Source organism: Pipistrellus hanaki, assembly GCF_964339955.1.
Source record: "Pipistrellus hanaki genome assembly, chromosome: 5".
Lineage (NCBI taxonomy): Eukaryota > Metazoa > Chordata > Mammalia > Chiroptera > Vespertilionidae > Pipistrellus > Pipistrellus hanaki.
Window position 1 is genome coordinate 14,231,771 of NC_140507.1, and position 26,691 is coordinate 14,258,461.

General features: G+C 44.7%; 1 protein-coding gene across 1 annotated transcript in view; it reads left to right on the forward strand.

Annotated features, from left to right (window-relative positions):
- The first annotated feature begins 1,571 nt into the window (after positions 1 to 1,571).
- The window catches only part of ADAM19 (ADAM metallopeptidase domain 19), a 75,207-nt gene continuing 50,087 nt past the window's right edge, over positions 1,572 to 26,691 (forward strand). The window contains exons 1-3 of the mRNA XM_084884410.1: positions 1,572 to 1,761; positions 4,403 to 4,488; positions 8,840 to 8,910. Of these exons, the coding sequence (XP_084740536.1) occupies positions 1,695 to 1,761; positions 4,403 to 4,488; positions 8,840 to 8,910 (224 nt within the window). The 5' untranslated portion in view covers positions 1,572 to 1,694. The remainder of the gene's footprint in view (positions 1,762 to 4,402; positions 4,489 to 8,839; positions 8,911 to 26,691) is intronic.

Sequence of the window (26,691 nt, forward strand, 5' to 3'; positions counted from 1 at the left end):
CTTTCTTGGTTTCAGAGGGTGAGTTCCCCTCCAGGTTTCTGGGAGCCAGGCTGCCCAGGCCTAGTGCCTCCAGGGGCAGGGTTGCAGCAAATAGCCACAGGGCAGGGCTACTGCTTAGGGCCACTGACGCCCCAGCTACCTGGAAGGCAGAGCATCCAGCCAGAGGACTAGTCTAGAGCTTTAAGATTTAGTGGATCAACCAAAGAACTGATATGCAAATATGCATAACCCTGGGGTTAAGTGTAGGCTGGGAGGAGGGGGAGAAAAGGAAAGGGCATCTATAATACTGTCAACAATAAAAAAATAAAAAATAAAAAGATTCAGTGGAATTTGCCTTGCTAGGTTTTGGACTTCCTCTGAACCATCACCCTTCTTCCTCATCTCTCTCTTTTGGAATGATACTGTCTATCCTATACCTCTAATTTGGAAGCAGTAACTTGCCTGGTTTTACAGGTTCACTGATGCAGGGAAATTTGGCCTCAGGGTGAATCATACCTAGAGCCTCACCATATCTAATTAGGTATTTAGATGGGACACTAGACTTGGAGTTGATGGTGGAATGTTAAGACTTTGGGGGCTATTGGGATGGCATGGATGTATTTTGCATGTAAGAAGGACATGCATTTTGGGGAGCAGAGGATGGAATATTATGGACTGAACTATGTTACCAACCCCCCCCCTCCCCCAATTCCTATGTAGAAGCTCTAACCCCCAGTATGACTCTTTGGAGAAAGAACCTTTAGAGAGGTAATGACCTTGGGCAAATTAGCTTCTTAGGGCTGGTTTTCTCATCTGTAAAACAGGATACTCTTAGTACCTGCTCTAGGAAAATTATGGGGCTAATGAAAAGAAATGATGTATGCAGAGTTCCTGGAACATATTGAAAGGCAATTAAAAGGGTAATTTTTTTTCCCCCTCTCCCTAGATTAATTAATTAAATAAGTGAATAAATGTAACGTGCTGAGGACAGTGTCTGGTACTCAGTAAGGATGATGCCAGCTTCAGTTATAGTTCTTTTCTGATTCCCGCAGAAAGTTAAGCCCTGCACAGTCTTGAATCCTAACGATCCCAACTTCCAACTTCCCCTCAATACAGCTTCAGGTCTTTCCCGCCCTCACACGTTTCTCTGGGCCACTTTCTCTGCCTGGAGCTCCAGTCCTCCCTCCTCCCTAGCTCAGCTGTCTTCTCTCCTGGGAATCCTCTCTGCTCCATCGCCCTCCTCCCAGTCTGAGGGAATGGCTCCTTGATTTGTGTTTTAGCTCTTAGTGCCCGGGGGTTCCATTAACCTGCTGGGTGAGTGGCCTCGGTGTCCCCCGAGGCGTCTGGAATAGTGCGGGGCCGAGGAACGGGTCCAGTTTAACCCCTGCAAGCCCAAGCCCGGGACCCTGTCCAGGCCGCGCCCACCCCGAGCGAATCCTCACCCCCTGAGGGTCTGGGCTCTGCTTCCGCCGCCCCGGGGTCATTCCCCAGGGGTCTCGCCGGCCCCTCCCCGGCGCCCCTCCCACCCCCTCCGGGCGGGGCGTCCCCTCCTCCGCCGGCGGAGCCCCGCGGAGCGGAGGGCGGAGCATCTCGATGGCTAGGAGCCGGCGGGAGGCCGGGGCGGTCAGTGGGCTGCAGACGCGCCGCCGCCGGGCCGGGGTGCGGGCATGGCCGCGGGCCTGTGAGCGCGGGGCGCAGGAGCGGCCGCTGCCACCATGCCCGGGGGAGTGGGCGCCGCCCGGCGCTGCCTGCTGGCGCTCGCCCTGCTGGCATGGACCAGAAGTAAGTGGCGGGGCGAGGGGCCGGGGTGGAGATGGAGGTGGGTGAGCGAGGTGGTCCGGGGAGCTGGCAGTTGCTATCCCCCGCAACTCCGCGGGGCTGCACCCTGCTGCCCCAGCCCGGGAGCCCCCCACCCCGGGAGCCCGGCTTTGTTCCCACGTTGTCCGCCGTGGGAGGTGGGAGAGGTCCTGAGCGTGCAGAAAGCGGCCGTCCCCTCCCTGGCTTCCTTCCCTTCCTCCCTCTCTTGCTTTTTCCTCTGTGTTTTTTTTTTCTCCTTTTTTCCCCTTTCCATTCTTTCCCTGCTTTTGGCTTCTCTTTCCGCTGCTTTCCTAGTCTCTCCTCTTTTCTCCAGTCAGTCTTTGTGTGTGTGTGTGTGTGTGTGTGTGTGTGTGTGTGTTGTTCCTATAAATACATACTGATAAAATTGGAACCATACCGTATGTACAGTTTGGTGCCTTGCATTTTCTGCTTCACGTAATGAGCATTTCTTTTCCTACGTTGTTAAATTCTCCAAAACATGATTTTAATGACTCTACATTCCACCAAGAAATCGCAGAACTATAATCTTAAAAAAAGTTAAAAATATGACTCCCATGCACATACAGGGTAAATGTGGCGAAGGTTCGTTGGGTTCATTCTTGAGGCAGTGAATGGAATGGTGAGGCCAGTGCAGGAACAGGGGTGGTGCAGGCATCGGAGGAAGAGTGTGGAAATCTTGTTCTGGGACAGATGCAAACTTGGTCAGCGCCCCATGGGGCCAGACAACCAGATTTCTTAGTTATCTCTCTACTACGGTGAAATCGTTTGCATCTCTGAGGACCAGAAATCTAACAGTTAACACGTACAGTCTTTTAATGAATAGTCAGTAAAAGCAAGTCAGACAGAGGTCCATTCCCCTAGATAAGTTAGTGATCCTGGAAGGGCCCTTAAACAATGCCCCAATGTGACATTGAGAAGACTTCCTGCTTTCTCTTCGCCTTGTTTCCAAGTTTTGAGCAATTTTTTTTAAAGATCCTGTAATCCTGAGCCTTTAGATTGCTTTCAGTATTTTTTTTCATCATAAAGATCATTTCATTTTTAAAATATACCATTAAATATCATGTAATTCCTTTATTTTTTTTGCAAAGAGTCTGGACTTAATCAGAGATACAGAATATCAAGCACTTAGCATAGTGCTCAGAAAACAGGTAATGGGTAAATGAATGCATTGCTTCAGATTTTTAGCAAAATGATGAATCTGATGCCAGGCTAATGAGATTATTTTTAGGATCTATTTTGATTGAGAACACATTATAACAGTAATCTAAAGGAAAGTTAATCCCACAACTCTAATGAAACAACTAGGGGCCATCTTTCCTCTCATTCACTACATTCTATGTGATGGATGTGGTTGGTTTAGACAGAATTGATTTTGGAGACCTCACCCTCATCCCCAGGGGTCCTATGGAGATTTTAGCCTGTTTTTATGGAGACTGATTTGCCTAGGTTTGGGGAAATGACCACTTGATTAAGACTGTCTGCAACCAGTGTTTGAGGTTGCCTCTGCCTAGAACAAGTCTCTCCTCAAACAAGTTACAATTCGCCATTCTTAAAATATAGGATTCCTGCAACCTACCTCCCAGGGTTGTCCTGAATATGAAGGAGAGCTGGGTGGTGAGATTGATTTGGAAGGTAGGGCGTGTCATCCAGATGCAGACTTCCCCCTGGGAAGCTCACGTTTATGCTGTGATGCTCTGTGGATTGAGAAGCAGTTTCACAGGGACCCTTTCCCAGTAATTCTGTGAGATGGGAAGGCAGGTATCGTTATTTTCACCTTACAGATGAGAAAACTGAAGCACAATTGAAATATACTGCCCATGCCCTTGACTCTAGAATATGCCCAGATCCAACCACTTCATTCCTCTCCACTGATGTAATTCCATTCTGAGGCACCCCGTCATCTCTCACCAGGGCTCCTGCAAAGTCTCCAGCCTTGCCTTCTGCTTTTACTCTCCCTTCCTCCCCTCTCCCCCACCCAGCAAGCCGAACAATCTTTTAAAAACTGCACACAGATCATATTGCTCTGTATTTAAACCCTCCAGTACTTTCCAAGTCTATTTATAATAAAATCCAGACACTTTCCGTGGCCTCTGTGATACCAGACCCATGGCTGTCCTGCTGACCACGTCTCCTACCAAACTCTCCCTCATTTGCTAGACTCCAGCTTCCTCTATCCTCTGCTGCTTCCTTGAACAGGCCAAGGAAGTAACATTTTATCCACGTCTGCCCACGCAGGGCCATTGCGCCAGGTCTTTGCATGACTGCCTTTTTCTGGTCCCTGGGATCTAAATTAAATGCCATATTTGCTGACCACCCTTGTCTAAAATAGGGACCCCTCCTCCAGTGTCTCTTTATTCCACAACCCTGTTGTACCATATGAGAATACTTGCGTGTTGTCCATTTCCCACCTTTAGAAGATAAACAAATGGTGAGGAGTACAGAGCCCTGGCTACCCCTGTTGAGCACCCATAGTAAATGCTAAGAGCCTAGAATCCAACAGGTCTTCTAATGAGCCAGTACGGGGTTCTTCTCAGTCACAGTGCATGTGGCTCAGCTGGGGTGCAGAGGGCTGGGATTCCAATGGTTGTGCATCCTGTGTTGGCAGGAGGAAGAGGGGAAGGCAGCCCCCAGCCACAGCATGAACTAATAATACCTCAGTGGAAGGCTGCAGGAGGCCCTTTGGGAGAAAAGGTAAGACCAAAAGCTCTCCTTCTCGGAGGCAAGAGTTGACAACATCATTCTGAGAGGGTGGGGGCCACCTGCTCGACTTTCCTGGAGGCCCTGTCATCACCGTTAGTTCTGTTTCTGACCCACTCTATTCTGTCTATTTGTCACTTTTGAAATCCCAGATTGGACTTCCCCTTCATTGTGTGACACACTTCTAGAACTCTTTCAAATGCTATTACTTGAGGAAATGAAAATTAATGCTGACACAAGCTAAGTGCAAATATGTGTCATAAAAATCACTGGCTGGATTGGACTTAATTGAGTATTGCCATTGGTATTTTTTCTCTGCATAATATATGCTTCGTTTTATTAATGAGGTATGTACATGGAGAGAAAATGCTAATCTAAGTCCTTCCATATTTATAAAAGCCTAATCGACCATTATGACTGGCCATTAGCTATGATGCTCACTGACCACCAGGGGGCAGATGCTCAACACAGGAGTTGCCCCCTGGTGGTCAGTGCGCTCCCACAGCCAACCTGCGGTTCCTCTGCTCGGCACACCCCCCCCCCCCCCCCAGCCACACACACACACACACACACACACACACACACACACACCAGCAGGCCCCAATTGCTGGCCAGGCCAAGGGACCTCACCATGCACATTTTCATGCACTGCTCCTCTAATTTTTTTAATAAGATGTCAGGTAGGGACCCAGGACTCACTGGGGAATTTATATCTTAAAATTCAGTAGGCATCTTGGCCCACAACACCAGCAAATACACAGGCTTTATCAAGGAGCTTGGGAATACTTCAGGAAACTATCCTGCAGAGAAGGCCTGTGCATCTAGGATATTCTTTATGGCTCTGGCTTCACATGGGAGAGCTAGATAGAAAGATGTGATTGCTGACCTCCCACTTTGTGAACTTTGTTTCCTCATTTATAAAATAGGGCTGAGGGAATAAGAAGGAAGAGGGGTGGGGAGCTGGGTTCAAAGGATCAGCGATTTATTGGGCAACATCTTGAGCGCAAGATTATAGTAGCAGAGAGAGGAGAGAGCTATGTCAGATAAGACTTCAGACTTTGTGGCTTTTGAGGCTAGAGAGGTAAATAAAGAGGAACAATGCCTAGAATCCGTACAGTTATGTTTAGAGTAATACAGACATGTCCAAAAAAAAAAAATGCTCCAATTTGTATTTACTAAGAAAACTTAAAGAGAAAATTTTAGGATAAATCAAAGCAAGTAACATTTTACCCTAAAGACAATGAGTGCATGGAATCCATTTCATCAAAAAGTAAGAAAGGCTGAAAATAGCTTCAGGAAAAGTCTAGACAAATTAATGGATGGCCAGCCTTGAGCAGGTTATTTTTAAAAATTAGTTCAGCCTACCCATTATTACCGAGCACTGTCTCTGATGGTCTTTTTAGAGGCTTCTCTGTTCTTTCCAGATGTGGGATGGCTGGCATCCTCAGGAAGGGTTTGAGAAACAAAGTGGAGCGCCAGATCCTGTCTTTGTTCCCAGCCATTGTCTGACCAGATTCTGGGTCATTGCCTTTTGTACGGACAGTCAGCACAGTGCCTGGCACCATAAGTATTTTTTGAATGAACAAATGAAGGGATGGGGAGAGAGAGAGAGAGAGAGAGAGAGAGAGAGAGAGAGAGAGAGAGACACACGCAGGGAAGGTGGGTTCACTCATGTCTCTTATTCTCATTTACATAATTAATTTAGCCATCAAACATCAATTGAACACTCACTGTATAGTAAATATCATATTAGATCTTAACGAGGACCTAATTATTACATAGGACAGATTGCCAATACCCTGTGGAACCGAAGACCTATTTAATCCAGCACTAAAGTGAAAGGAATTTTAACCCTTCTCTGGGGTCAATATGCTAGTGGGTCAGCTCCCTAGGAGAGGTGATGTCGCCCATTCCACGCACACAGTGGAGCTGCAAGAGAAAAGCTGAGGAAAGCTGGACAGGGAAGCTGTGTAGATCCTCGCAATGCTGCTTCATTGTTTTGCTTGACATGTCTCCTGGAAACAAGGAGCATCATCTTTTAAAAATATCAGTGTCTGAGCATCTTCCAGATCAGAAAGAAATATATTTGGATGACTCACTTAAAAAAATAAATATTTACCCTCACGTTGCAGCTTGTGCCTCTGTTGGGGAGGGGTGACAGTGCTTTACTTTCTATCAGCTTTCCTTTTTTGTGTGGGCTGTCACATGGCCACCTGCCTCTTGGATAAGAGAATTGCTGCAGCCCAGTCACCATATGCGTATTCTCAGATAACCACTTGGGACTGTGTCCCTGAAGCCTCATGTGATTGCACAGGGCCCTTGCTCCAGAACTCCCCAGAGTAACGTGGCAAAGGACCAGCAACCAGAATAGACACGTGTTGGCAGAGCTGAAGCAGGGCATCAGGAACAGAGAAGTGAATCCCTTAACAGAAAGCTATTGGGCAAGCATGCATCTAACTTCCTTTCCCCATCGTTTTGAAATGTACTTCTTAAGAGAAGTTAATAGGACACAATAGCCAAGAAGAAAGCCAAGGACAGGTTGCTCAAGCATCCTGGGCCAGAAAGTTCAGGTCTTATCACAGCCCTCAAAGGGGTTGCCCAGAACTCTAATGGGAAGTGGGTTTTGAGGCAAAGAAGAGGAGGAAATGTGCGTGGAAGAGGCAGAGCCCCAAGGAGAAGTGGCTGATCTACCTTCTCCTTTCTCAGACACACCAAGACGAAGGTTCTCAGTCCACCTTTGAAGTGGCAGAGACTTCACTCCAGTAGGGCTTCTGTGGATGGAAAGAGGCTTCAAGAGTTTATCAGTGTCGTGGTATCAAGTTAGAGAGCATATATTTAAAATACCCCAGAGAATTGGTGCTGTTTTAAACAGGCTTAAGTATGTAAATACCCTGATTTAAATAAGCTTTCCTTCAAAAATAGTTTCCCCACCCTATGTTGAATTGTTGAAGCATGGAAGTTAGTTTTGACTTTGGTTTTTAATTTCTTTGAAAGTGTCCACAATAATAAGGTTAAAAAGAGAAAAGCCTATTTCTTAAGCAATGATAAAAACATAGAAAATTACACAAAGGAGAATAAAATTAACCAATAATCCATTGCCTGGCGGTAACTATGGTAACTTACTGGTTTCGTTTTTTTTCTCTCTCTACTTTTTCCTTTTATAAAAGTATATTTAAACAAAATATATAGTGTTCTATTTTGAGTGTTTGTGCCTAATCATGATCATGTATAGCTTTTAATAATTTAGAAATTATTTAAATGATTGTCTATTTACCCATTCTCCTATTTGGACATTTAGGTTACATTTCATTATTCAGGGTTGTAATTAATGAACATCCTTCTATATAATAAACCTTTGCCCATTCTTCCATCTGTTCCTGTCAGACATAGTCTTATATTACTGGTCAGAAGGTCTAAACACTTAAAACTCTTAGTCCATATTGTCAGATATTTTCCCGAGTTGGTGGTGTCAGTTTGAATTCTCACTGGTAGGGTATGAGAGTGCCCACTTTATAGTGTGCTCTGTTGCACTACGATTCATGGTTTTAAAAAAAATCTGTCACTTTGATTTCTTTTAAAGGTATTTAAAAAAAATTGGAGGTGAGTAATGACTAGTGACGTTGAACATACTTTCTTGTCTGATAACTTAAATGACCTATGCTGGACGTATACCAACTTTGAGCATCAGCAGATTTGCTCTAGTATGTAAAATGTATCTTCTTTTGGACTTCCAAAACCTCAGTTTGAAGTGTTCCTAGTTGCCTCCTCTGAGATGACTGGGGTATTTCTTTAAACTGGGAGCAAAACAAAATAATGTAAAATGAGAACGCATTATGAAGGGGTTCTTCCTGGTATCCTAGATAATAGCCACCATGTACTGGGGCTTCCCACAGGCAGACAGATTCTTTGCATTCACTATGCCACTTAATCCTCCTGAGAGCCCCGCAGGTTTGGCTAGGGAGGTTTAGGAACATGCCCAAGTTCACATCATGGCAAGTGCCACAGTCAGCACTTGAATCCAGATCTGACTCCACACATAATTTGCTGCTGAAGATCGCGTTTTCCAGCATTTGCCTTTACCAGATCTGCATGCAAGCACTTCGCAGCACACCACATTTCAGCTCCCAGCTTCTTTCCTTTGTCTTTTAGGCGAAGGCAGGTGGGGGAGGGGAATTGATCCTTCTGGGATTGCAGCTATTTTATGTTTGGGCTGGGAATGCAGTTGACCCTTCCCCGTTCACTTCCTGTGGATCAATGTCAGAGGGCTGCGCTAGATCCTGTGTGTGTGCCTGGGAGCCTCCACCCTGCTTTTAAGAACTGACATTCTTTTTGTTGTTGCTTTTAGCATCCACTCAAAGCTGAGCTCAGGGTAATGGCCGAGGGGCGAGAGCTGATCATGGACCTGGAAAAGAATGAGTAAGTGGACTCCTCCTTTGTCTCAAATAAAACAATCCACTTCCATGTCAGTGCCGGACGCAGGTGCTGCTGTTTTGTAAGGAAGCAGTTGGTGAAGTGACCCAGGCCCTCAGTCCGTGGTTTCTTTGTGCAGAGCCTCTTGCAAAGACAGTGTTTCCACAATCCCTTGACTTGCTGTGCAATTGCTGGACTGTTTAATGGGCTGTATTTCCGGGCTGCTTCTTAGAGTTCACTGTGTGTGTGTGTGTGTGTGTGTGTGTGTGGACTCTAGCAGCTGTCTCACTAGCTGCAGCACAGGGCATGGCAGGAAGCAAAGGAGATTAGAGGAAAACAGCAGAGAGGAGAGAGGCGAGGCGAAGTGTTGTGGGATTTGCACCTTCAACCCTGGCTGCTCTGTCTGTTTGGGGTCAGCTACATCTGAGATTCTGCCAATAGGGCCATGGTCAGCAGTCTCCTGCCTTCTTTGGGCTGGTTCTTCCATCTTTCTAACCGCAGTCATCTTGGGTGGTGGCCTGAGTCAGAAATATTTCCACATTGATTTGCCATCAAGCACAGTTATATCTTGATTCATGTTATGGACAGGTGAATAGATAATGCATAGCCCTGTCTGTTGCCTGTTCTTGGGCCGTTCCCAATCTGCTTGGCCCCTGGAGTGCTCTCCTCCATTGGCCTGGAGACCGTGGAGCCTTTGGTATTTGCCCTCCAACAGTCCCCCTTTGGTTCTGCCACGCAGACCTTGCAGATAAGGCTGCCTGGCTCGGACAACTGCCCATCTCTTCTTGGCAACCTCCCTGGAAGCAGATGAGTAATCAAGCACATCACTGCCAAGAAAGGGATGGATGGGGCCTTCCCATAAGCAGAGGTTGGGAAGGGCTGCTGAGCTTGGGTGGAAAGCGAGAACATAAATTATTCCAAATTTGGGCTTTTGGACCCTGGTGAAAGGAGGGCGTGGTAGAAGAGAGACTTGAGCATGTGCAGTAACGCGGCTTCATGCACACCTTTCCTCAGCCTGCAGAACATTAGACATCTCAGTCCTTTTTGCTTGACTGAGATTATGTTCTAGATGATGAACTAGAATGTGTTCTTTTTGTCCCATTTCCCTGGAACAGACCTGGCTGCCTCTGTCCCAGAGGGTGCGGCTCTGCATGCCTGGGATTTCTCCTCACATAGTCTTCCCTTTGTCCTGCAGGAAAACAAACTATCTGTTCTTTACAGTCTCTCTCAGGGGTCCGCTTCACTTTCCCATGGTCCCAGCCCCCCAGCTCTGGTCTAAATGTTCCCTGTTGCCACTCAGTCTAATCTGCTCCATTCTGCCCCCAACTGGAGTATTTGACCCTCCAGCTTCCTCCAGCAATCCCAAGTGGCGGGGTTGCAGTCCTGGGCAAATCCTTAGGAGTTGGACTTGCCAAGGAGGGATCCCAGTGCTCACCCTTCCCTCCTCTTCTGGAGCCTTTGTAAGAGGTCACAGGAAGCTGCAGTGGGAAGACACTTCAAAAAAATATTTAGTGCAACTGACTTATGTGTGGATGTAGAAACTTCAACTCAGAGGGGGTAGACACTTATCTAAGGCCATGCAGGAGGTGAGTGGGAGAGGTGAGAGTAGGATTCTTTGTGTTCTTGGCTTGGATCTGAAGTTAAGGAGAGTGTGTAGATGTGGTTCTATTGTGTATTGCCCTGGGCAGCTCTCTGGCTTCCATGTAAGCGGCAGGGGCCTGGATGTGGTTCCTGGTCTCCTTGAGTTGGCAGGAGGCAGAAGACTTGACAAAAATGGAAACAGCAGCATCAAGCACTATGACCTCATCAGGTATCCCTGGGGAACAGCTTCCTGCTATTTTCGTCTAAATTGAGCTTTTTGTTTTTGAACATGTGTTAGTGAGCGGAACTCCAACTGCACACGACTTCCTATTGTGTTTATTTCCCAAAGCCTTCTCATTCATGGTGCGTGCGAGGCCAGATGCAAAACAGCTTGGGGGTGGGAGGTGGGGATGATACTTTTCTGATTTTTCAAATCTCTCTGTTCAAGTTTTTATAATCATGATATTTGAGGGGAAACTGGGCCATGTGCTAAGCGACTCCTCAGTCTGTTTTTTAAGTTCCTCAATTGATGCATTCATTTTTTATTTTATTTTATTCCTATGCATCCATAGCAGTGCAGGCACCCGTGTCGGTACTGGGGTATAGCTGTGAATAAAAACAGTTCAGCCCTTATGGGGCTTATAGTCTGCTGGTGAGAACAGTAAACAAACAACAAGTGAATGTGTAGTATGTCTGGTGACAAGTGCTATGGAAACAAAGGAACATACTGGCTCAGAGAGCAGGGACTGGGAGGGAGGTGCCATTTCAGAATGATGGTCAAAGAAGGGCTTGCTGGTGAATTGGTATTTAAGTCAAGACCTGAAGGAAATGAGAAAATGAGCCATGTGGTTGGCTAGGAGATGGCTATTCCAAGAAGCAGGAACAGGCAAGTTCAAGGCCCTAATAGGTAGTGAAGATTTCTTCTCTCCCCAACCCCTATACCTTTCCCCCTACATTGGATTCTCTAGCGCTTTGGGAGCTATGGGCAAGAGCTTCTAGCACTCTGAGGGGAGAGAAGACATTTCTAATTTCTTTTTCATCATCCTGAGGTGTCTGGATTTCTCCCATCAAATCAAAGCACCACATGCTAATGCATGGCCCAAAATAGCAGTGAGCAGGCCTTTAATGGAATTCGCACATGGAGAGATTGCCAAGAATGGTGAGGATGGAGGAGCATGGGGGGTGGGCCAAGAGAGAGGGAGGGGCCTTTAGCTCAGGCAGCAGATACCCAAGGTGCCTCATTCATTAGCATGGCAGCTGGCAGTCTTTTTCTGCTGTGAAGCAACTCAGAATATAAACAATGATGTTTATCTACTCAGTGCACAAGCATCACAGAGATAATCTGCATTTGGCTTTCATGTCAGATAGTCCTGAGTTCAGGTCCCAGTTCTCCCACCTCCAGGCTGGATGTCCTCTGTAAGCCTCAGACGTCCTATCTGGGGTATAATGAAAGTCACACGTTCGAGAGCCAGGAAGATGAAATGAGATGGTTCATGTAAAGGACCCAGCACAGTGCCTTGCTCATATTATATACTCAGTAGATGGCAGCTACTGTGATTTCTCACGAGTGTCTTTTTTAAACAATTTTTTCTCACTCGTGTCTTTTTTCATTGCAACATGCTCACTGTAAAACATTTAGCAATACCCAAGAATAATAAGTAAAAGAATGAAAGCCTTCTACCCACAAAAAGAATCCACTGTTAACAATTTTGGTGGACATACCTTGAACCTTTTCTATGGATGAGGGAACCACACAGAAGCACATACACAGCCTGCTGTTTTAGTTGGGAAAGGAAGAGCAGAAAGAGATTATGCTATACATATTGGTCCGCACATGTTTTTTTAAGACTCAACCATATATCATGAAGGTAGCACACTGCTCTACTAGAGTATGTATTACATTGTTTTATATTTATACACATATACACATAATTTGCAAATATTGGTGCGTAGCTGTTCTGAGAACCTTACTTGTGGTTAGGGCAGTGTGATGCAGTCCTGAACTCCGAGACAGACACGAGGTATTGGTCAAGAAGCCATTGGGCCCTTCTGGGCCTCAACTTTCTCATCTTTCAAATGGGTGTTTTTCCCCAGTTGGGCTCTTAGAGCTTCTCCTGTACCACTTATTTAAAGGATAGCATGCAATATCACTTGTTTAAAGGATACCATGCAGGTGGAAAAATGGAAGAGAAGCAAAGAGTTTGCTCTCCATTCATGGAGACATCCCTGAAAAGAGGGGGCAGTGGGTTAAAGGAAAACCGCCTCCAAACCATGGACCTTGAAGCTGAGGATGAACAACTAGTTTAGGTAACATAAACACCAGAAGGGAAATTACAGAGAAGAAATGATGGTGCTGCTTCCACAAGCCACAGTTTGGAGGCATACATCCGTAATGCCTTTTCTCCATGTAATTTTCCCTATGCTCTGAGGACTGGCTCATCATCCCAGAGACCATATTGGACATACAACAACAACAACAACAACAACAAAAACTTGTTTGCCGAAATGAAATGGAACCTTGCTGAGCTGTCGGCATTGGGGAGAGGCATACCTCAGGGAGTATAGGCCTTGTCTTCCTTCCCTTCTCCTTTCTCCACTTTTTCCCAAGACACTGAACTCTGGAACCAGCTTGCAGGATGCTCATTGGGCTGCATTATTAGAGGTCAGGGTTACTACATTAACTACATTGTAAGGTCACCTTCAAAGGCCAATAAACAGCTCAACTAGTGGGCACTGAGCCCAGAGGACCTCTGGCTGTATGCTTCTCTGCTGTCCTTACACACATGTTGGAACTCTCATCTCTTCACTCTATTGCCCTCCCTTGGAGTCCAAATGATGATAAGATTTGGGTTTTGGCATGGAAAAGGGACAGCTGTCCTTTGGTCTTGCCCCATTCATTGTGCTTCAGCCCTGGCTAAAGACAGGTCCTGTTTGCATCCGTCTAGCCAGTAAGAATGGATATTTATTTTCCTCTCTGTGTATCTACCTCCAGACCTTCTGGGGAACAGTAATTGTCAAAGCAGAATGGGGGCGTTTCGAGGTCTGCTGATCATAGTACTCACCATTACTTCTGACTTGAATCTCTCTTCACATCTCTGACTTTTTATCAGTCCCTCAGAGGTACCCTAGGGAAGGAGACTGCTTTTGTTGGCTTGGAAGTCAGGCTACCACCTGGAAAATTAAGTCATTCGTAATTTAGCTCCCTCGTTTTCTCCTCCCCCCCTTCCCCCCAATCCTGTTTGAGTAGTACAGATCTGGAGGGCCAGAGAAGGGGAGAGCTAGCAGGCAGGAGAGGCGTTTCTCAGCACTAGACAGGATGGATTAGCTATCACCTCTTCGGCTGCACTTCTCTTCCAAGTAGGCCTGGCGGAAACATGAAGCCGATCCCGATCCCGAGCAAAAAACCCTGCATACCGCCCAGGCCTCAGAGCTCTCCCCGCCCCCATCCTCCCGGCTTCCCCTTGGATCAGGAGAACACTTTAACCCCTATCTAGGACTAGGAAAAAGGAACCACTCCCTTTGTCCCTGTCTTGTCAGGAGCTTCATTTGTTGTTGGCAAAATTCAGTGTCCTGGATCAAAGAGAAGCTTAAGAAAGGCTCAGGACAGTATCCCAATGCTTTGGGGAAACCATGTTTCCCCGAGTTGCATTTCAATGAGTCGCACACATATGGATTACATTTCACTTAAAATACACATGGCTTAAGAAATTAGAGGATATCATTCTCTAACCAAGTACTTGGCAGATCTCAAGTATTCATAATGTTTTTCCAAACTCAGCACGCAGCTGGGCTCTCCCCACTCCCTGCAGCTGAGATTGTCCAACCCAGGGAGACCGGTGCCAAGGAAACAGTTGGATGGATGGGTGGGGACACCAGGATTTGATGGGAGCTGCCTGGGAGTGTTGGAAGCTTTTGTCAAATACTGTTTTTTGAAGTATCAGCAACTGAATTAACCCTGCCGCATCGACTCAGGGGCAGGGAGTTGCGTGAGTGGATTTGAATTCTAAGTGCTGTGCTTGGCTGGCACCTTGCCCCTGAGAGACCCCGTGGTCCTGTTTGAGATGCCATTCCCAGTGCTGGCTTTCGCAGAGGTTAATCCCAGTTCTCTTAATGCCCAGAACCTCTGAAGTCATAGACCATGTGGATTGCCAGCCGATCTGATGTGATCTCTGTACAGGCCAAGTTCTCAGCCCTCCTGCTGCAGAAGCAGAATCCCCATTGTTTCTAAATCATTGAAAAAATGATGTTACTGTCATAGGGTCCGTTGTATAAACTCGGTCTTAGTAATTAGGGCTGGTGATTGGCAGGGGTGCAGCACTACAGGTGCTGGAAAAGGGGATCAAGGAGCATCCGGAATTGAGATAACCTAGGTGTGTTGATTCTGAAGGCTGTGAGCACATAAACCTCAAACCCCATAATCCATAGAGCGAAACAGGTTTGGGCTTTGGTGCCAGAGTGACCCAGATTAAATTCGAGCACTGGCACTTCCCGGTTCGTTGGCCTTCAGCCAATCACTTGCCTTCCAAATGTTATTTCTTCACCTGTGTTCATGATAATACTCCTCAGGCAGCATTTACTGAGAGCTGTCACCGTGCAGAGGCAGTTCACACTCTGTCTTATTTAATTTCCACTGCAACCTTTCCAAGGAGGTATTATTGTTTCTCACATCCTATAATAAAAGGGTAATAGGCAAATAGACCGAAGAGAACAACTGAACAACCTATCAAAGTGTAATATGCTAATGATATCCTAAGGCTGTTCAACCGCTCACTATGATGTGTACTGACTACCAGGAGGCAGACAGTCAACTGGTTAACCAGTCGCTATGACATGCACTGGACCACCAGGGGGCAGATGCACTGACCGGTAGGTTAGCTTGCTACTGGGGTCCGGTTAATTGGAACTGATTGGGACTGAGTGAAATGGGCTGGACATGCCCTGGAGCCCTCCTGCAGTTCCTCCCCAGCCCAGTCATGCACTGGTGGGGTCCCTCAGCCTGGCCTGGACCCTCTCAAAATCCAGGACCCTTTGGGGGATGTCAGAAAGCCAATTTCAGCCTGATCCCACAGGCCACTCAACAGGTAGGAGCTTCAGGTGGCATTGCACTGCAGGTTTCTGCTGGATCCCTGCAAGCCATCCAGAGGGACCCCACCTGTGCACAAATTCGTGCACCGGGCCTCTAGTTTTATAAATATAGACACTTAAGTGTGAAGAATTCAGGTAATTTGCCCAGTGTTAGCCAGAGCCAAGAGTTCAACTCAGGTCTACCCGCCACTTATTATATTCTATTGCCTCATAGGAAATAGACATTAATACCTTCATGCAGGGTGGGGTAGGCTGAAAAAATACACCTCCCCCCAATACTATCCTAAGATAGTCACATTCTAATCCCTGAGGCCGTGTTACCTTATATGGCAAAAAGGAGACTTTGTCAGTGTGACTAAACTAAGAATCTCGAGAAGGGAAGATTATCCTGGATTGTCTGGGTGGCCTCTATATGAGTGGACACAGGAGGATTTGCCCATGGTTGAAGAGAAGAAGGCAGCTGGCCTTGGGTGCAGAGATTGGAGTGTTAAAACCACAAGCCAAGGAATGCTGGGAGTCACCGGAAACTGGAAGAGGCAAGGAATGGAGTCACCCACCGGGAGATTTCAGCTCAGTAACACTGATTGCATTCTTTTGGTCTCCGGAACTGAGCGAGAATACCATTCTGTTGTTTTAAACCACCAAACGTGTGTAATTTGTTACACAGCAGCCACAGGAAACGAATTCATGGGTGTGTGAGGTTTAGAGATAATGTAGTACAGTACCTGGCAAATAACAAGCAGTGTTTCAGAAGGTGCTAACATTCATTAATGCAAAGTTAAGATCGTGTTTTCTTTCTTTCTTTTTTTTTTTTTATATATTTTTTTATTTTTTATTTTTATATTTTATTGATTTTGTACAGAGAGGAAGGGAGAGAGATAGAGAGTTAGAAACATCGATGAGAGAGAGTCATCGATCAGCTGTCTCTTGCACACCCCCTACTGGGGACATGCCCGCAACCAAGGTACATGCCCTTGACCGGAATCGAACCCGGGACCCTTCAGTCCCCAAGCCGACGCTCTATCCATTGAGCCAAACCGGTCCCGGCAAGATCGTGTTTTCTGAAGTGTCTTGCTGATGCAAAACATTGCGTGTGTCCCCTGTGACTGTCTTCAAATAGGAAAGTGACCACAGAAAAACATATTGACAAATAGTACGTGTAGTTTTCGTTCATCAGCATTTCCTAAGTTCCGGGTCATGCACTCTGATGCTCTGTCTGCCTTCGAATTCTGGCTGAGGAATAGGGATCAGGAGTGAATAAGGATGTCATCGATCATGGTGATAGCCGTAGTGTAGGAGATGCCTCTCCAGCAGGCCCTGTTCTGAAGTGCGAGTGCCTCTGTTAGCCCTATTTGGCAGATGGGGACCCTGAGGCATGGAGCCACGTGACTTGCTCAAGGTCACCTGGATGGGAAGGGCAGAGCCAGGCTCTTTAGCCATGGCCTTATATTGCCTTTCAGATGCCCTGTCCTTGCTGTTCTTCCGTTAGCGCTAGCGTTACTTCTCAGTTATTCTGCCCTCCCTCTTGTCTTTCCTTCTTCCTGCCCTGGGCCCTGGTTAGAATTTGGCTTTCAGTGTCTTGTAATGGTGTAATCCAGGCAGGCTGGATCCAGAGCCTGGCGCCCACTGGTGTTATACGCTTTGGCAACTTGCTTCATCTTTGCATGTCTCAGTTTCCTCATCAACCTGATGGGGCTAATAATAGTGGCCCATGTCAGATGTTGTGTGAATTTGCTAATGCAATGCTCTTAAAGAACCTATACCATGTGCGGTACACTCTGAAAGCCCAATAAAATAGTCACTATTACTCGTATTTTGTGGGGTTGGAAAAACATGTAAGAATGAAGTAAGAGGGAATTCCCCTGAGTTGGTTTCCAAATGTGATTAAGAAGACCTTAAAACCCATTGCCCCCGGGAGGAAGCTCACTTCTGCTCTGCAGCCAGTGCCCAGGTTGACCCTATTGTATCTCAAGAATACAGCATTGCAGGGTCCCCCGGGCCAAACTGTATCTCTTCTCTGTGCCTGCGGAATCAGTGCCCGGGCCCGCCCTTGGCAAGTCCCTGAACTGTACGATAAGGAGTCAGGATCTGTTCCCCGGTTCCGGCTCTCTCTCCTTCCAGGGACCCACAGCCAGGGCTGCCTTTGTAGCCAGGAAGGATGTCCATGGTTTTCTTTTGTCTCCAGCTTATTTCTCCTGGCGGCCCTACAGCAGGAGCGCGGGGTGAAATGAATGGGAGGAAGCTGTCAGCTGGCCTGTCCGCCTTAGATGGGCCCTTGTCAGAATGCAGGGAAGCTGTGCACTCTGGAGGAAGTCGGGAGTTTATTCTTGAGTCTGAGGATTCATTTAGCGTTAGACTGTGCACCTTCAGGGAACGAGAGCAGGCGTCCAGTGAGTGAGCATTTACCATGAGCATACTATTTTACATAGATTTTTTTTAACCCTACGTATATTTACCCAAATAGGGATATATGATATCCTCAGTTTTTTTCACTTGGAAATATGGCATGAACAATCCCAAATCATTAAAAATTTTTTTTACATGAGAACTTTTGGGACTGTTTCAAAACTTTGATAATAAAATTCTAGAAAAAAAAAATTTACACAAATAATAGAGTTTTAAAATAAATCAGCCCCTATTTTATATATTATTCTGTAACTTGCTTTTTCATTATTTAACTTTAATATCTTTTTTTGTAGCACATTTATAGGCCTCCTGTTTTAATGGCAACATAGGATTCTATTGAATGGATGAGCCAAAATTTATTAATTTCTTTTTCATGGACAGTTAGGCTCCCAACTTCTTGCTATTACAAATAATGCTGCAGCAATAGGCTTATCATTAATCTGTAAGCACATTTGCAAGTATTTCTGTAGGATTGAGAGAAGTAGTGTAGCAAGGCCAAATAGCATATGTGTTCCCTTTTTCCCCTTCACTTTCAGAAACAGTGCTGGAGTGAACACTTGTATTCTTTGGAAGGTTTTACCCATAGTGTAGGAGATGCCTGCTATAGCGGCATCTGCTAGATGTGACTCATTGGGGCAATGGAAATTTACGTGAACACATAGATGGATTAAGACATTCTGCCTTTGGTTTCTCTCAAAATTACATCTCATCACCTTTGTTTAGATAACTTGCTTCACATGCTATTGCCCAGTGGTTAACTGTGGAGTTTGGGCCGACTCTTTAAACACAAGCTCTTCTGCATTAAAAAAACAAAAACAAAAACAAAAAAACACACCAAAAAAACCATCACAAACAGCTTTATTGAGTTATAACTTAGATACAGTTTGCTTCATCCACTTAAAGTACACAACTCAATGTATTTTCAGTATATTTGCAGAGCTGTGCAACCCCCCCAAATGTTTTTGAACATTTTCATCACTCTGAAAAGAAGTCATCAGCAATTATGGGTTGAATGTGTCCCCCCAAATTCATATGTCAAAGTCCTAACCACGAAGTGCCTCAGAGTGACCTTATTTGGACATAGAGTTATTGTGGACATAATTAGTTAAGATGAGCTCATCCTGGAGAAAGGTGGTCCCTAGTTCAGTATGATTGATGTTCTTATAAAAAGGGGGAATTTAGACACAAACATGCACACAGGGCGAACTCCATGTGAAGATTAGAGTTATGCTGACACAGCCAAGGCACCACCAGCAGCTGGGAGAGGAGCCCAGAACAGATCCTCCCTGAGAGCCTTCAGAGACAGCATGGCTGTGCCAACACCTTGATCTTGCTTCTGGCCTCCAGAACTGTAAGACAATAAATTTGTCTTTTTAAACAACACAGTTTGTGATACTTTGGGCAGCCCCAGCAAACTCATATAAGTAGTTACTTTCCACTTACCCCATTCAGCCCTAGGAAACCACTAACCTGATTCTTGTCTCTATGGATTTGCTTATTCTGGATATTTCCTATAAAAGGAATATTCAATATGTGGTCCTTCGGGACTGGCTTCTTTCACTTAATGTGTTGTTTGTGAGTTTTATCCATGTTGAACAGCATGTATCAGTACTTCAGTCCTTGTTGTTGTTATTCCATTTATGAAATTACCAGTTTTTGTTTATCCATCCATCCATTGATGGATCTCCTGCCTTCTCAGCCACAGCTAACTTAACCTCATTCTACAAGGTTGATTTTAGCAAATACTGATTTAGCACCTATGTGTACTAGTAAAACCCTATGCTAGGAGCAAACACATTATCTTTGCCCTCTGGCTGTGTACTCTTTGAGAGAGAAAACTTGGACAGCCAAATCCAAGGCATATTACAGTTTTACATAAGAGAGTGGAAAGTTCACTGCTGAGGAGACAGGAGAGAAGAGAGAATTTCTGACTCAGAGAGAGAAAGCTTCTCTAAGGAGGACAGCATGGAGCTCTATCTTGCAGGAGTAAGGAGGAGAGTCTTTGGATGAGGGAGGGAGGGAAGAGAGGTGAATGGAAGCATGAAAAGGAATTCAGACTGAGAAATTAATATATAAATATTTGGTCTGGATCAAGAGGAATCAAAGCTGTGGTGCTAATAATCTCTTAGGAATTCAGTGTTCCAACCAGCCAAATCATTTTAATTCCAAAGAGTGGACATGCTGTGATGGAGGAGGATGAGATGCTGTGGGAGCATGGGGAAGGGGAACTACCCTGCACTGAGGGTCAGCTTCTAGGTGGAAGTGCTGCCTTTAAGATTCTTTGTCTTTAATGTTTGCCACTTTAATTATGACGCGTCTAGGTGTGGGTTTCTTTAGGTTCATCTCAATTGGGACTTTCTGTGCCTCCTGAACTTGTGTGACATTTTTCTTTACCATGTTGGAGAAGTTTTCTGTCATTATTTCTTTAAACAGGTTCTCTGTTCCTTGCACACCCTCTTTCCCTGCTGGTATTCCTATAATGTGGATGTTGTTATGGTTCATGTTGTCCCAGAGCTCCTTTAAGCCATCTTCCTGCTTTTTAATTCATTTTTCTATTTGCTACTGTAATTGGGTATTTATTTCTATCTTGTCTTCCAAATTGGAGATTTGATTTCTGCTTCATCCAATCTACTTTTAATTCCTTCCAGTGTATTCTTGATGTCATATGTTATTCTTCATTTCTGTATAGTTTTGGTTAATGCTTTCTATTTCCTTTTTCATGCTGCTATAGTTCCCACTGAGTTCCTTGTAATTTTCACTAAGCTCCTTAAGCACCTTTATAACCATTACTTTGAACTCTATGTCTGATAGATTGCTTATCTCCATTTCATTTACTTCTTTTTTTGGAGATTCATTCTTTTCTTTCATTTGGGGGTTGTTTCTTTGACTCCCCATTTTAGCTGTCTCTTTGTTTTGTCTCTATTATTAGATAGAACTGTTATGCCTCCGAGGCTTTGTGGGATGGCCTTATGTAGAAAATGTCTCGAGGGATCATTGGTGTGGTTTCTTTGTTCACCTGAGCTGGATGCTCAAGGAATGTGCCTTGGTTGTGTTATTTAGGCTCTCCTGTTGTAATTAGGACTTGATTGTTGATGTCCCATTTGTGGGAGGGATCCTCCCTCTGACTGGTGAGGTTTAACCCCAACATCATGGTGTCAGATATTATACAGGTGTTGATAGAACAGAATAAGAGATAACAGGACCAAACCAAAAACCACAAAAATCAAGCTACTTAGTGTAACAACAACAGGAAAGACAAAGAAGAGAAAGAAAAGAAAAAAAACATAAAAAGAATACTGAAAGACTAAAGAAAAAGGGAAAAAATAAGAAGATGAAAGAATGGCTATATGGAAGCAAAGAGGAAGCTAAAAGAACTAGTGTAGGAGAAAAAAAAGAGAAAATAAATGAAATAATAATAATGAATTTAAAAAATAGTAATAATGGGTATTCTAAGATATAGATAGGAAAAGTAAAATGGGAAAAAATGAGGAAAAAGATAAAAACAAAATAAATTAAGAAAAATTAATAACAGTAAGAATAGACTAATAGAATCAAAATTAGAGAAATATAATAAATTAGAGATATATAGGAAAAAAGAGAAGAAAAAAAGAGGAAAAAACAAACAACAAAACAAACACACACACACACACACACACACACACACACACACCAACGAACAAAACCACACACACTCACATACTCAAAAACCTTTGGGTCTGCTATTTGTGGAGCTCACTGGATTTTGCTCTGATGCTGTTGAATCTTGTCTCTTGGTGTGTCTATCCTGGGCCTCTTGGGAGCTTCTCTGGTGCAGGTCACTGTGAGTCACTGTCCCTTTCTGGCCTTGGGCAACCTGATTGAGGTCTAAGAGGTCGAAGCCCCTAGTAGTCCAACAGGTGGGGAATTCTTAGCTCAGAAGCTGAGTCTGCTGTACTCCCTTTCCCCATGGAGCAGGTCCTGGAGGTGTCAGCTGCAGGTGCTCAGAGTCCTGCTGGTGTTCACTTAGTTGTGAAGTCTGGGTGCTGTCTACCGCAGGTGTGCACAGGTTCTGGGTTGTGTCTTATGAAGAATATTTTAAAAGCCAGATAGTGACAGCACCCAAAAAACATTTGAACAGGACTACTTCCAATGAAGTGTGGTGAATGGATTGGAAGAGGCAAGACCAGCACTAGTAACAAAATCCATTCAAAAGCTTTATTATAATCTGAGTGAGAAATTATGGTGATCTAACTTAAAGAAGAGGTAGCTGATATGGAGAGAAGGAGATGGATTTCAAAGATATTTATATGGTGGAGTCACGGAGACTGGAGATGGATTGAATAGGACTGAGGGAAAGGATGGATTCAAGAACCAGTCTGAGGTTCCTGCCTCAGGAAGAAGTAGGACAGTGGTATCAATTTCTGGGTTTGTCCTTAGTTTGTGGTGGGACCTGGGACAAGCCACTTCTTTCCTCAGGTCTTCAGGTTTCTCGTTAGATCAAGGTAGTAATCCCCAGTCACCAACTTTGCAGGATTGTAGTGGGGGGCCAATGGTGAAATCTATGTGAAAAGTAGCCTCCTGTATCTTTTCCATGACCCCCAAAGGAAGGGCTGTCCTTGTCCTGTTAGTCTCTATAATTTGTGCTCTGACATAGTCTTTCCTCCTTATCTACAATTCTAAGCACTTGATATTCTAGGAACTGGTTAGACCTCTGCCCATTCTAGCAGCTGAGGCCTCACTGGGGACCTCTCTGAGGGTTCTCAAACCAGCTTTTGTTGAAAACAATGATATCATTGAATGGGTGGACTGGGACAGGCTTCCCTCAGCCAGTTAAAGGAGAAATAGGGTCTTTATGACTTCTGTACTGATGGCTCTTTTCCAGTCTCTTCCATAGTTCCCAAGGGCCCCACTACCCCCTTTTTCTTCTTCTTTTCCCCCTGAGGTTATGGGTTTGCAGAAAACTGGCAGCCTCCACATTTTCTTCTATTGCATCAGTCTCCCTAGAGAGAGGTCCAGATGGGCCAAGGGGCTATAATGGCTGCATTATATCAGGCATGGTTTCTTTTTCCAAGCCCAGTCCCCCCTTTCTGGGGAAAGGAAGAGAAAGTCACAGAAAGGGATTCCTTTGGAGGGAGGTGAGTGCTAGCAAAAGAGGTGATTCTAAGTGTTAACAAAGATGACAGGCTCTTGGTATTCTAGAAATTCTTTATATCTTGATTTATTTTACTTTATTTTTCAATTATAGTTCACATTCAGTAATATTTTATATTAAGTTTCAAGTTCAGCTTTACAAAATGCACCCCCCCCCCCGATATTTTCAGTATCAACCTGACACCATACATAGTTATTACAATACTAGTGGCCTAGTACACAAATTCATGCACATTGAAAGGAAATTAATTAGAAGAAATATTTTAATATCGCTATTCACCCTTTTTCTATTATAGAAGTGTCAACCAAATTCATGATCGACAATGACAGATGGAAACACACATGTGCGATTGACACCAGTGAGAACTTTATATGTATCGGGCATGCGCCAGTCAACTTAGCCTTTTATAGATATAGATAAACTTGCTTAAATAAACCTGCTTTCTGATTTAGCTAAACTTTTCCAGCCCAGTGAAGCACCCCAACTTCTCTTTCAGGTAATTGTCAGCAAGACCAAGCAGATTATTGTAGAATATGCAGGGAGAACAAAGGGTAAAATATTTATCTGCAGCAGTGTTTGACTATATTCTGCGCAGTGAGAAAACCTGAAGTCATTTTCAAGGTCCACTATTTCTTTTTTTCAGTTGGGTCAAGTTTCTGAGCTTTCTAAATCTCCGTTTTCCGGCTAATGAAAAGAAAATAGGATTCCATTGAGTCCTCTATCTACCTACTCCAGGACTTCTGTGAGAATCAAATGAGATGAGGCATGGGAAAATGTCTCACAGACATTTGGTTACAGTGTAAAATGTTTGCACCTGTGAAGCAAGTTGTGTTCCTGGGCTGGATAAACTCCAATAAGGAAAGTTGCTAGGTAGAGGAAGCCAGGAGTTGCTACGTGATATCATTAACCAGACAGACACTTAGCATATTAGCCTTTTATATATATATTGACTATATTCCCTGTGCTGTACTTTATATCCCTGTGACTGTTTTGTAACTACCAATTTGTACTTCTCAATTCCTTCACCTTTTTCATCCAGTCCCCCAACCTCCTTTCCCTCTGACACCCATCGTTCAGTTCTTTGTGATCTCTTGACTTCTTGATGTTAGATTTGCGGTTTGGATAAACTGGCTTTCAGTTGTGAGGTGATAGGAGATCAGCAATGTTCAGTGAGCATTCTGAGTACCTGATCTGTTGGCTATTTTTCTTCTCTGCCTTACCCGTGTGCATGCATGCACACATGCACACATGCACACATATGCACCCCTGCTCTATACCTGTCTACATGTAGAAAGCTTGTTAGGGAAGTTAGGAAATTAGTTGCAGCACTGGTTTGCAGCAATTCTAGGAAGGCAGGAAGATGAGCCTTGAAACAGTGACTTGGGTTCTGAGAACCAGATAGTGATATCTATCTTTTGTGTGGCCTGTTTGTGTTTGCAGTTTGTGTTTGCAGAAGACTTTCACAGATGACCTTATAGGGAAGAAAAACATAATTTTCCCTCTAGCTGTCTAAGTTCTCAGTTGGTTAGCAGGAGGGATTAGCAAGAGGAAAACAAACAGAAGTCAACGTATCTACATGGAAGATACCCAGGGAAAAAGGAGCAACTCACTTAGAATTCAGGATTCTATAGCATCCTCAACAAAGAACAATACATGTGAAGAGAAATGACAGGATAAAGGAAAGAGCTGTTAGGCCTCTTGAGGCAATAAGCTGTGGATAAATATATGGTAAATAAATGGTGGATAAAGGCTAGTCAAGTTTGTTTTGCAAATTCCTTTGGTGCCTTCTCCAAGCTAATAGGGTCTAAAGTTGTCTCTGGTAATTAACTTCTGTCCTTGAGAGAGAGAGGGGCAGAGGGAGGCCTTTGAAATTTGATGTCCTGCTTCTAGGCAAATAGGGGAAGGCCAAGGTGCTTTGGTTGTAGTATCTGCTTCTTCTCCATTGTCTTCAGCTCAAAATAATCCTGTGCTAAAGTGGTATATTTGGAAAGGCATATTCTGCCACCATTCAGCCTCCTCTAATCCTCATGATGGGAGATGTAGGTGCAGGAAAACTGTGCATGATGCTTAGCACACCACTGGCCTCAGTAAGTGTTTGTGTCTATGAGTGAGTGGGCTTGCAAATAGAGAGCTTAGGGCTCAGAAAAGGTACTGCTGCTTGGCCCAAGACCCAGAGCAAATAGGTGATGGATTCAAGCCAGGAGGAACTTGGTCTTCCTGATGCCATGTGCCCCATAGATTGTACACTATTATGCTGCTTAATAAGCAATTATTGATCAGATTGCATGTACATCCTTCCTCTCTGCCCTCTGGGAGTGTCTGGATGGCTGCCTTTTGATTATTTATCACTGACATTTAGCTTATCTTACTTTGGTTTATTTAGACTGATGGGTGTAGAAGTGAAATCTGTGTGATGGTAGATATATTGCTTTTGCTCATTTTCAAGTTCTTCATCTGTAAAAGTGAAATAGGGTAAGCATTGGACAGAGAGGGTGGCATATAGGTTCTTTTTTTTTGTGGTAAATTCTGTAATTTCTGCACTAATACCCCTCCCCTCAAAAAACCCTTCATGGAAAGGATACGGGACAGCACGTTGAATGAGGGAGGAGGTGTAGGACTGGGAAGGATAGGATCGAGGAATTCATAGACTGTCTCCTCGGGTGCCACCCCAGGGTTGACTCAGCTGCAGCCATTTTCACGAGGTGTCGCTCAGCTTGAAATTCAGCTGAATGAGACCTGATTGTCCTGGCTTGTCCTGACTGACTCTGGGTGCTCCCAGCCAGTAGGTAGCAAAAGGGGAACATTTCTCTAAATGCAAATCCGGGGACTGTTATCCCAAGGAGGCTGTAGGGATGCTGGAGGCCAGGACAACAGATGTTCTTGACGACTTAGACGGCCTTTCCAAGTTCTAACCTTCTTGGCTTGTGCTTTGGCTGTGGTTTGTGCTTTAGGATGCAAACACCTGGCAATATTTATCAAAGTTATGGGATGTTTAATCAGAGCCTAAAAGGGACCAGGCAATCCACCTGTAGGGCAAGTTGGATTGTGGTCTTCACCCACCTGCTTTTTGTTTGTTTTTCATGGGATGGTCCACCTATTCCCTTCTTTCTAAGCATATTCTCAAAGGTCCTGTGATCTCAGAGGTTCATTTTCTTCATTTCCTCTGTCTCATCCACAAAGTTTATCTCTACAATATGTCTGGTTACCTCCCTCACATTGGTCCTTCCTTTTAGGTTAATCTGATAGGCAAGCACTTGTGGTTATTTATCAAAGACTGGTTGTTAAGAGGCTACTGTCAAGCAATGCTTCACTTTATCTTCCTCTGAAATATAAAATAGTACCTCATTTATCTTATCTGCTCTTATCCACTTCCAGTAAATACCCATAGTTGGCTATGCAGGATTGAAACAGAGCTGTAACCTCTGTGTGGGTGAGCCATTTTTATTGCTCCACAGGTCCCTGCCAGTTAAGCTCCCTGATCCCAAGAAGTTGACCCTATCTGCTCAGAGAGCTTGCTCATCTTTGTGGAGGCAGCCAAAAGGGAGGCCTGAAGAGGATTAAATAAAAACCCTGCTGTCCGAAGG